This window comes from Dipteris shenzhenensis, chromosome 10 (assembly GCF_047967505.1).
Source record: "Dipteris shenzhenensis isolate YYH24624 ecotype China chromosome 10, Dip_SZ_1.0, whole genome shotgun sequence".
Lineage (NCBI taxonomy): Eukaryota > Viridiplantae > Streptophyta > Polypodiopsida > Gleicheniales > Dipteridaceae > Dipteris > Dipteris shenzhenensis.
Genome location: NC_141605.1, coordinates 7,849,185 through 7,861,480, shown reverse-complemented (window position 1 = coordinate 7,861,480; position 12,296 = coordinate 7,849,185). Strand labels below are relative to the sequence as shown.

General features: G+C 41.4%; 1 protein-coding gene across 5 annotated transcripts in view; it reads right to left on the bottom strand.

Moving 5' to 3' along the window:
* The window catches only part of LOC147897351 (B3 domain-containing transcription repressor VAL2-like), a 95,082-nt gene that overhangs the window by 31,353 nt on the left and 51,433 nt on the right, over nt 1-12,296 (bottom strand). For 3 of the 5 annotated variants that reach the window (XM_087379998.1, XM_087380000.1, XM_087379999.1), the window contains exon 10: nt 1,032-1,148. The exons of the other annotated variants lie outside the window; for them this stretch is intronic. In XM_087379998.1, the coding sequence (XP_087236124.1) occupies nt 1,032-1,148 (117 nt within the window). The remainder of the gene's footprint in view (nt 1-1,031; nt 1,149-12,296) is intronic. 5 annotated transcript variants of the gene reach the window in all.

Genomic DNA, 12,296 nt, shown 5'->3' with positions numbered 1-12,296 from the left:
GCCATTTTAATTTGATTGGTTTGCCTAGACACCCAGCCGTGAAATTGTATGAAGTGATAATGCCACCCATAACTTTACAGCCTTTTCATCTTTGTTTCAGGACCTTCCTCAGATTTTAGGCCCCGACTTACAAAACTCACATCTTGTACACAGGCCAAGCTATCTTTTTTTTTCGAATAGCATTAATTCAATCTTTAAGTCCAGTAAAATCTTCTAGGTTCTACTGTTACAAACATTATACAATGGGACACTTCACAAGCAAGGCTAGAGACAAGAGAAGCTCCGTAGGCTGATGTCCAAAACCACAATCTTCATAGTATGCCTTCAAATGTTGACATTCAGCAGATTCTTGATTAAGTGCATCTGGTCTAAAAAGAAGGTATTTTAAGTGCTTCCAATAACGCAACTCCAAACTTGCACCAAGTCTCAAAGTATGCTGCTTAATTGAGTTCATAGATCCATTGCGGTCTCAGATATCTATATTGCTCACAACTCATGAGAATAAAAAGGCATCGGAATTCTTCGTTGCATACAATGGAGTCTGGACACACGTAGAATCAAAGCTTCAGAGGATTCAGTATGATGTTCCTACTTGAGAAGTAGTAAGAAAAATAAAGTGTTATATTAAATAGCCAGCCATTGATATGGATAGTCACTATGTGTCTTATAGGAGCATGCAGCTTCAGTCTGTTTACTATTAACCATGTTGCAGCATGTATACAGTATTTCAATCTCATGAAAGACCTATCTAGACGCTTTTCATTTATTCTACACTGTGTACTTTAATATCCAGTTGATAGATGGCCAGCACAAAACAAACCATGTCAAAGGGAGTATTCCATGGAATGTGACAGAATCCATGTCCTGCAGGTTGAAGGAACTGTTTTCAGGGGTAACCTCTACGATAGAACCTTGCACATCTATCATCGCTCTGATCCTTTCTTATTTAGAGCATCCATACTTCACGAGCCCCAATCATATAAACTATCAGAGTCCAAATCACGGATGAGGTTAGACAAAAAATACATCACCTTTTGGAATCCCACACATTATCAGCACAGGTCCATCTAGTTGGCAAAAAAACATCAAGAGGGACCCTTCGCCAGCTTCCACAATCATCACACTGTGCCCACTGGTCATCTCCAGGTCTGTAACAACATAAAACTTTTTGGTAATCAGTTGAATGGAATTTCATTCTTGTAAATAGAGCACATATGCCCATAGCCAAAACAATCGTTTTGTTGGCAAAGATAGAAAGATCTGGTTGCAGCTGGAACCAATGCTGTTACGAGAATTGGAATTGTCCCATTAATTTAATCCTTCAGTATTTAGTTTAGTGAGATCCAGCATTTTTGTCGCGCAGCTGATGCATGTGTGCTTGCTGTTCCGTAGTGGTGCATGATGCATGTGTGCTTGCTGTTCCGTAGTGATGCATGTGTGCTCCTACATGGCTGGATATACAGCTGCGGCTGTATGAGTGTGTAGCATTGTGTGCACCACTTACGCGATGACGGTATGTGTAGCATGTGTGCACCATACGTACGATTTTAATCATGTGTAGCATCAAGTGCACCATGAGATGGTATGTGTCGCATGTGTGCACCATTCATATGTGATTTATTGATTTCGCGTTGCTATAATACTGAAAGGTTGATTGATTGTGGTGATTGATTCCAAGGTTATCTTATGCTTGAAATATTTCATTACTATTGATCGTGTGAATCCAGGGGAAGAGTAATTGATCGGGCGATGGCATCTGGCAAGCATGATCCGCCATATTTTGGACGCGTAGGCACAACTCCAGTGATGCAGGGATGAATAAGGCTTATGCCTAATTTCTGATATTACAAAAGCTTATGTACATAATTGAATTTTGGAATATTAGTGGCTTGGCTAAGTGAATAAACTAAAGTTAGAAAAAGCTTTATTTTTAGAAAAGACCAGCTATTCTAGAAGGTGGATGGGCTTTTTGTAAAAGGGTGCATGGAGGAAAGCACAGAGGCTTTTGTATGATTTTTGCTCAGAAGCTTTTTGGAGGAATATACATAAATACATAGGAGGTGGAAGGAGAGCACCACTCCTATGGGGGGAGATTGTACCCAGCACGCTTGTTCTGTCTCTTCCGTTTGTAAGTTTTGAGAGTTTGTGCGTATTTTCGAAGAGTGTTGTTGTGTTTTTCAAGGATTTGCAGGTTCAACGAGCGTTTCCCGTCGCAGTAGGTTTCGTTGTCCATAGCACGGGAAGCACACGCACCCCGCGTCCTCGAACAAGAAACCGCAGTACGCATCAGATTGCGGACACTGGGTACAAGAGCGCAACGAAGTTCAAAGCAGCAGAAGCGAACAGCGCAAAATGGCTCGCAGGCAGGAAAACGTGCGACGAAGAAAAAAAAATCACAGCAAAAGAAGTCAGCCGTACGTAGACAGGTCGAAGTCTGTGGACGCACACCCGCGCCTTAGCTCCTCCAAGCGTACGACAAAGGCGGCGACCAAGGCATAGTCCTTGGCATACTTGGCACTGAAGGCACCGTTGGCTGCGCGCGAGGAAGCCTTGGGAGATTGCTCTTAAAACTTCCCGGGAGGTCCCCCATCCGGTACTGTTTTAGCTCAAGTCCACTTAACAATTGGTGACTATCCACTAGATCAAGTCACTTTGTTACTCTATTCTTTGAAGTTCCTAGTCATAAAGATATACTTCAAGGCAGAAGAGCAAACAAGGGAGCAACCCAACGGATTTTGGAAGAGGAGAATCTCAAAAGCAAGTGTTCACAAGAGCAGGAGGCAGTCTACAAGTGCTATCGGACACGAGCTTTGCTTTGTACCTTGCAACGTGGATTCACTTGTTGGAATCATGTGAGTTCAAGAGCCCACAGAGATACTATTCGACAAATAGCTGCTTTCAAAGCTTGGAAACCGAATTGAGATAAGTCTTGTGTTTGTGTGTATTTCCTTTCATAGTGATTTCTTCTTTGCACCGTGCACATATTTAACTATGTCTGGAAGGCGTATTCCATCAGAGATAGGTTATCTTAAAGATCTACATCATGATGAGGATGTGGAAAACGATCACCATCGGTCAACAAGAAGTTCAACACCGATGACACTTACTGAGGAAGAATGGGGAGAACGCTATTAGCATGAGAAGCAACAACGTCAAGAAATTGAAGATGCTCTACGCCAAGTGACGACAACTTGAAAGCCACCTATATCGATTGAGGACGAGGAACCTATACATGCATCAGATTCACTGGATGCATGGAAACATCATGCACGGGACCTTGAGCAAGAACTTAAGTACATGCGTAACATGTGCGGCACGCATAAAGCCAACGAAGAACGCGTAAATCGAGTGTTAAAAGAGATGAATGAAGTCACAAAGAAGCGTATGAAGGACAGAGATGATGAAAAAAGTGAAAGCAGCAAATCATCAGACACTAGTGATAGTGAGCGTGGAAGAAGCAAGACCAGACATCAAAGGAAGAAGCAGCGACATGTGAAGACTTCACTACGACGACATCATGACACTACTCCTTCACATGAGTCCAGCGATGAAGACAACGTGGGAAAGGCCATCTTGAAAGCACTCAAGCTTCGTGATAAGAAGAAGTCTGGTAAGATTAATCGCAAAACTTTTTCTTTTCCAAAATATGATGGTAAAAGAGATGGACAAGCTTTACTTGCGTGGATTAGTTCTTTCAATCAATACTTTTTGGGAGAACGGTACGAAGAGATCGAGAAGGTAAAACTTATTGCAAGTCACACGACAAGCAGTGCACAATTATGATGGAGTGTGGTTGCCGAAAGCACTCATGTTCCAAATACATGCGAAGCATTCAACGATAAAATCAAGAAGCGCTTCCTACCTACACAGTTTGAAGAGGATACTCGCAAGCAATGGCGAAGATTGAGGTAGTTGGATGATGAGAGTGTGGACGCATACACCGAGAAATATCTTTCCTCTCTACTTCAATTGCAAACTATTGAGAAAGTGTCCCGAAAGGAGCAATGTCGTACCTTTGTTGAGGATTTACGCTCTACTATTCGTGCTGATGTACGTATGCTTCGATCATCTACAGCTTCTGATGCTACGGATTTGGCATTAGAGTCAGAAAGAAAGCAAGGAAGAAGCTTTGCTACTCGCACCCCTCAAGCAAAGAAGCATACTTCATACTTCAAGCAGGAGGGTGTAAGTGGTAAAGTTGGTAGATATAATGGTAAGTCTAATTGGAAACCTGCTAAGTCATGTATTAATCGAAGAACCAAAGAACTTGTTACATGTTATGAATGCAAAGAGAAGGGACACTACTCTTATGAATGTCCAAAGAATCCATTTACTACACACAAGACATGTACTCAAGCAAAGAATGCTACCAACAACAACGGAGGCAATGGAGGGAGAACCAATGGACGTACCAATGGTAATAGTCAGCGCAACAACTCCGCACGGATCAACTACATTGATGATGGATCCCATGATAAATCTTTCAAGCAAGAGGACGAGGATGAGGACAACGACACTGAAGATGCCGACTACACCCCTTCAAGTAAGTGTTATTCAGGTAAAAGTGCATCTTATTTTAGTACTTCTTTGTTACATATGACTGCACTATTACACGAAAAAGAACATAGTGTCTTATTTGATGATGGAAGCACCCATGATTTCATTTCGCAACGTTTAGTTAAAAAGTTAGGGCTCGCAACCATCAAAACAAAATATAAAGTCAAATCAGCTTTTCAAGGATTGAATTATAATTGTTTGCAAATGGTTAAGGATCTTGAGGTGACTTTAGGGCCATTAGTTGAGAGCCGTGATTTCTTAGTCGCTCCTTTGCGTGAGCAAGATCTCATTCTAGGGATGCCCTCGCGCGTCGATCAGAATGCCAAACCTAATTATCTTGAACGCACCATTACTCTGACTCAAGGCACTGAGACTATGACTCTAGAATGCGACAAGAATCTTCCCTCTTAGCCTATATTGTCACATACCCAAGCTAAAAGAGCTCTGCGCAAACGTGAGAAGACATATCTGGTTATGGTCAATAAGATTGAGGCTAGAGTCCTGAGACTAAGAAAACTAAGCAAGAGCCTTTGGATCCTTTTCTAGCTACTTATGACGACTGCTTTATGGGAGACTTACCCCCTGGCCTACCTCAATCTAGACCTGAGGATCATAAGATTGACCTTATTCCAGGTAGCGCACCACCGTGTAAATCACCATATACCTACTGAGCAGCAAGAGATTCAATCCCAAATAGAAGATCTTTTGGCTAGAGGCCTAATTCGACCTAGTAGCTCACCATTTGGGGGACACCCATTTTTCTTGTCAAGAAGAAAACTTTTCGAATGTGCATCGATTATCGTGCCTTAAATAAAATCACTGTGAAAAATCGATACCCCATTCCGAGAGTTGATGATCTACTCGACAAGTTGAAAGGATCCATAAACTTTAGCAAGATCGATCATAAGTCAGGATATCATCAAGTGAGAGTGATCGAGCCCGATATTTTCAAGACTGCTTTTACAACCCAAACTGGTCACTATGAATTTCTTGTTATGCCTTTTGGATTGACCAATATACCTGCCACATTTAGTCGGATGATGAATCCTATCTTCCTACCCTATCAAGACTTTGTGGTAGTTTTCTTTAATGATATCATGATTTATAGCAAGAGTCAAGAGGAACATGAGAAACACTTGGATCTTGTTTTCTCTCTCTTACGTGAGAACCAACTGTATGCCAACCCGGAGAAAAGTTCTTTTTTCCAGCCTGAAATTGAATATCTTGGACACATCGTTTCAACTGAAGGCATTCGAGTAGATCCCAAGAAGGTAGAAGTGATAGTAAACTAGCCACAGCCTAAAGATATCCATGAGTTATGATCTTTCCTAGGTCTGTGTAGTTTCTATCGCAGATTTGTTAGAAATTTTGCACACAAGGCACATCCATTGACCGAACTATTGCGTAAGACTCGTGCTTTCTCTTGGGGTAAGTAGCACACTTTAGCTTTTCAACGACTTAAGGGTGCAATGACACACACACCAGTTTTGACCATGCCGGACTTTACGAGACCCTTCTTTGTCATGGTTACTGATGCTAGTGGACAGGGTTTTGCGGCTGTGCTCATGCAAGATAACCATTCAATCGCATTCGAGTCACGTAAATTAAAACCAACAGAGCTAAACTATTCCACATATGATAAAGAATTAACCGCTGTAGTGCATGTCCTTAAACTCTGGAAACACTATCTTATGGGTTCCGAGTTACTCATTAAGACTGATCACCAGAGTCTTAGACATCTCCTTACTCAGCCGGTGATCTCGGATCGGCACATTAAATGGGCTGCCTTTATTAACAGCTTTAAACCGATGATCCAATATCAACCAGGCAAAGACAATGTAGTTACCGATGCACTAAGCCGTCGACCTAGCATAAATAATATCTCAGTCATCGAGGGAGACCCTTTCGAGCCTATGAAGGCGGACTATCCTACTGATCAAGACTTTTCAAAAATTTGGCATAAGATTAAGCAAGCTAATAGCACCCCTATGGCCTCGTATTCCATTCATAATGACTATCTATTCTATGAAAAGCGCTAATGTGTCACTGCATCATTTCGACGGTTGGTACTAGATGAGGTACATCAGCCACCCTACATGGGACATAGAGGCGTTGCTGCTACGTATCAAACTGTAATTCAAGATTTTTTCTAGCCTAAGCTTAAAATTGATGTTGCAATGCACAATGTCTTATTTGTCAAAAAGTCAAGAGCTACAAGGGCAAATATCAAGGTTTACTTATGCCTTTACCAATTCCTGATGGCCCATGGGAGCAAATTTCTATGGACTTTATTACTGGATTTACTACAACTAGCTCAGGTTTTGATATGATTTGGACTATCATTGATAGATTTAGCAAGCAGGCTTACTTTATTCCTTGTAAGAAGACCTTTACCACAGTTCAGGCTGCTCATTTGTTAATCAAGAACATCTTTATACACCATGGCCTTCCAAAAGTAATCGTGTCAGACCAAGATAGTAAATTTTGTAGTAACTTTTGGACCGCACTCTTTGACAATCTTGGTACGAAGTTAGATTTTTCCACTGCTTTTCATCCCGAGTCTAATGGCCAAACCGAGGTCACACAAAATACTATTTGTGACATGTTACGTGCTTACGTGTCTGGTCAGCCAGGCAACTGGGACAAATTTATACACATATTACAATTTGCCTACAACAATACTAAGCACTCTGCTACAGGCAAATCTCCATTCCAAATTGTCTATGGAAAGACCATTCCTACTCCATTGACCCGCCTTAAGCACCAAGTAGAGGCTGCTGATCGATTTACTGAAGATTTCTCTACCATTTTAACTACTGTCAAAAAGAATATCGAGCATGCTCAAGCTGTATATACTGCACGTGCAAACAAGGATAGAAAGAAAGTTGTATTTGCTGAAGGTGACCTAGTTATGTTACGTATTGAGAAGCGCAAACTTAAGAGTATTGAGACACACCCTGTAGTTAAGTTTATCCCTAAATCCTATGGTCCCTTTAAAGTTTTGGAACGCATTAATGACAATGCCTATCGGCTCGAATTACCACCCGATTGAAAAATTCATAATTCTTTTCATGTGCACCTCCTAAAACCTTTCCATGGAGACCCACCAATTCGACCTATTTTAGACGATGGACCATTGCTTCAAGGAGAGACCCAGCTCTTAGAGCCAGACCAGATCATTGATCAACAAATCACTCAAACGAGACGTGGAAACTCGTATCCTATTTATCTTCTTACATTTAAGAACCACCCTGTTGAGGATGCTAAGTGGATGCCCGAGCAATATTTTCGCCAGTACCATGATTTATTGACTACTTTTTTGTCGCGCAATTCAGGGCAATTACGATTTTAAGCAAGAGGGATGTTACGAGAATTGGAATTATCCCATTAATTTAATCCTTCAGTATTTAGTTTAGTGAGATCTAGCATTTTTGTCGCGCAGCTGATGCATGTGTGCTCGCTGTTCTGTAGTGATGCATGTGTGCTCCTACATGGTTGGATATACGGCTGCGACTGTATGAGTGTGTAGCATTGTGTGCACCACTTACGCGTTGACGGTATGTGTAGCATGTGTGCACCATCCATACGATTTTATTCATGTGTAGCATCAGGTGCACCATGAGATGGTATGTGTCACATGTGTGCACCATTCATCTGTGATTTATTGATTTCGCGTTGCTATAATACTGAAAGGTTGATTGATTGTGGTGATTAATTCCAAGGTTATCTTATGCTTGAAATATTTCATTACTATTAATCGTGTGAATCCAGGAAAAGAGTAATTGATCGGGCGATGGCATCTGGCAAGCATGATCCGCCATATTTTGGGCGCGTAGGTGCAACTCCAGTGATGTGGGGATAAATAAGGCTTATGCCTAATTTCTGATATTACAAAAGCTTATGTACATAATTGAATTTTGGAATATTAGTGGCTCGGCTAAGTGAATAAACTAAAGTTAGAAAAAGCCAGCTATTCTAGAAGGTGGATGGGCTTTTTCTAAAAGGATGCATGGAGGAAAGCACAGAGGCTTTTGTATGATTTTTGCTCGGAAGCTTTTTGGAGGAATATACATAAATACATAGGAGGCGAAAAGAGAGCACCACTCCTATGGGGGAGATTGTACCCAGCACACTTGTTCTGTCTCTTCGGTTTGTGAGTTTTGAGAGTTTGTGCGTATTTTCAAAGAGTGTTGCTGTGTTTTTCAAGGATTTGCAGGTTCCGCGAGCGTTTCCGGTCGCAAATGCTCACTTCGAAAATCTATCAATCATATTCTCTATTGAATATAAATAGCTCAAAAAATACTCTTGTTGCTGAAAAGAAACAGTCAAAGGCTTAACATTTGTTATAAGAATATGCCTCTCATAGTAGGGTGAAACCTCTGAAATTTATGAGTCTCACAAGCCATCTCTTAAGTGAACCTAAATGGACTCTTAACATCTCCAGAGATATTTGACATACATAAGCACAGATGTCATCTTAACATGTCTATTTAGACTCCTATAGCTTCTTTGAAGGATCTTCCAGTTTGCATAATGACTCTTAAACCTTGTATGGCATCATTTAAAGAATGAAAACATGTCTATTTCCTCTTAATATCTCTTAAATTCATGCTACCCAACCACGCCCTTTGCTGGCAACAATCTTCCAAACACTATCCTCTGGAGAGAACTCAAGCCCTGCTTGCCCTGGTAGTCAAGCCCCATCGCTACTGCACTATTTCAAGATGTAGAACTTGACCAAAGATTTCAAGATTCGTTGGATGCAAGCTATAGTGTAGAAGAAGCAAAAGAGGAAATTGAACGCCTAAGGCAGGAAGAGCTTGAAAAACGTGAATAAGAAAAGAATGCAAACTACGAGTGCCTTTCTTATCCGTTCTCAAGTATGTGTGTGAATATTAATTGGAACATCTTTTTTCAAGGGTCAGCTTGGGTTTGCTGAAGATTCCATGTATGCATGTCTGAAGTCCTTGTGACAGCAGATAGTAACTAGATATTTGAGCATAGAAAGGGTTTACCCTGAAAGGAAATGCAGCCTCTGTAGCTGTGTAAATTTTACTTCTCGGAAGCCTTCTATACAGAATTGGTGGTGAATTCCACAGCTGGCATTATTAGATAGGCAAGGAAACAGCTCTGGAACAGTCAGGCTGGAGGTGATTTGCAAAAAAACAAAATCTGCTTGAGCTTAACTGTTGCTGAATTTGCCTGTTTGCAGCAGATTTGTACGCACTCTTGTGGCTTTGTGGACTATGTGCAGGGTTTCAAGGGATAGACATGGCCTGTTTGAAGGTGAAACCAATAAAAGTTGGTTGCTTGCAGGAAGTCCTACTTTTGTGGGTTAAGAGAGGTTGCATGTGGAACATGCCCGTACTTTTCTGGGCTTCATGCCTTGGAAAGCTACTTTGGCAGTGTAACTTCTGGAAGCCTCTACTTTAGGCGTTTTTTTGTGTGACAAGCAAGCTTCATGTAAGCATTGTTGTGCGACTGCCATGTGTTTTCTAAAAGTTCACAAGCACCTACATGCATGTGTGCATTGAGTGCTAGTATGCAAGCACACATGAAAGTGCCACGTGGTGCATGCATGCAAAAGTACATCCACTAGAACTGAAGTTTTAGTAAACAGCTAATTTAAGTCCTTATAGTACCAAGCCTTTCCCCACAGCCACCTCGCCTAGCATGCAGCCTATGCATGCCCTCCTCCTCTTCCGAGATATTTTCAGGAGGTAGGAGCGAACCCCAGAATATGTTCGCTCTTGGCTGAGTAGGTGGGGGGCACATTTTACCATTACAGATTACCCTGCAGGCTACTCTTGTTGAGAGGTATATTTGAGGGAAGGCTTTTTCGTGGTTGCGAGATTTGAAAGCGATTGCATTGTATGGTTGTGAGTGATGAGTAATGCAGGAAGAAAGTATCACGCACTGTGAAAACACAGCAGGTGTCTTCCATTGTATTTGGTGCCTCATTCTAGCAAGAGGCAAGAGTCATAGTGGAGATCTGTGCACCTATTCTGAATGGGACTTATATATGAGCTCACTGATTGAATGGTGGAGAAGATACAGACTATGGATGGAATAGACTCCTCAAAGTCCATTGATATCAAAGCCTTGTGTGTTAATAGGTGAGATAAGATGCACTCTTCTTTGCATGCAGCAGCTTTTGTTCTCCATCTTATTTAGAGAGAGAAAAATCCAGATGGTGATAAGGAGGTGCATGATGGGTGAATGGATGTCAAAGAGCCATACACGAAGTATGATGTTGAGAGGCAGGTCATCTTAATTGATGAGTTAGATATTTACAAGTCCATGTCAGGAACATTTGCTCGGGCAATTGCAAAGGATGATAAGAGGATGCACCAAGGGGTGAGCTGTTTGGGGCTCACTCCAAATTTGCAGCAATTAGCTATTCGAGTGCTCTCGCACGCGACATGTGCTTCTCCTTATGAGAGGAACTGGAGCAAGTTCTCTTATACATACCAAAAGAAGGAATAGGCTGCTTCCATAGAATATAGAAAAATTAGTATACAACCATAGTAATTTGCCAGTCATCTCCAAAATCAAGGAAAGGGGATTTGAGAAGATAGAAGTGACCTTGGAAATGATCAACAAGGAGAAGGATGATGAGAGGCTGCTTGCTTTGCAAGAGACTACAGAGGGAGAAGAGGAGTTCCAGCCCCTCTCGTTACAAGAAGGATGGATGTTGTTGCAGCTTCAAGCAGCTCCAATATTTTGGAGTCCCATGGCGAGGCAGATGACAATGATAGTGATGAGGATAAGGATGACGAGGAGGAGGATGGCACTGATGCTGATGTTGATGAGGATGAGGCACAAGATGACAATCAGCTTGAGCCTTGAACCTCATCAGTTGTAATGCATTTCAGCTTTGTTTTCTGGCTGTGGCAGCCTGCAGACTGGCAAGGGCAGTCTTTTCAGTTTGATATATGATGTTTTGCAGCTTGCCTTTGATGTTTTGGTGGAGTACTTACACGCTACTTTCAATTTTATAGTATCTACTACCTGCTTCCTTTGATCATGATGTTTGGTTGGCTATCACTATGTATCAGAATCCAGTCCCTGGACTCTTTCATAAATCATGGCTTTAGAATTAATAAAAGTTTGAAGTTGAAAGTTTTGTAGCTCTCTCTCAAGTAAATGTGTACAATGTATATTTTCCTAGTTTTTTTTGGATAAAATTAGGGTCACGTATAATTCAGCCCTAGGGGCTGAACCATACTCTAATCATACTTCCGTACCCGTATGACATATGCATACGGTAAAGTATGCTCCAATTGTCAGCTCTAACTGTGGAGCAGGTGAAAGCTCCAAAAGGTTCTGTTTTCATTTTCTTTGTAATCCATAGCTTATATTATATTTATAAAGTTTCAATCGGAATGTGTTTTTCCCATTGAACAGACTTGAAAGCAGGGTGATGCAGCAATGCTACAGAGGTAATATAAAGGAAGCCCTGGAGATTGTGGACCTTATAGTTGAGCAACACACGTGGCCTTCTGAAAATACTTATGGTGGACTTTTGAAAGAATGCACGAGATTGAAAGCCCTTGGAGAGGCCAAGCGGGTTCATGCACAAAATGTCTGAAAGTAAATTGGGATCAACATATTTTTTATGAACTGTAGTAGACATGTATACAAAGTGTGGTAGTGTGTCCAATGCACAACAACTATTATCTATGGCATCTTGTCTTGTTACACTTCACATGGGATGGGAATTTTCAAATTTATGGGTT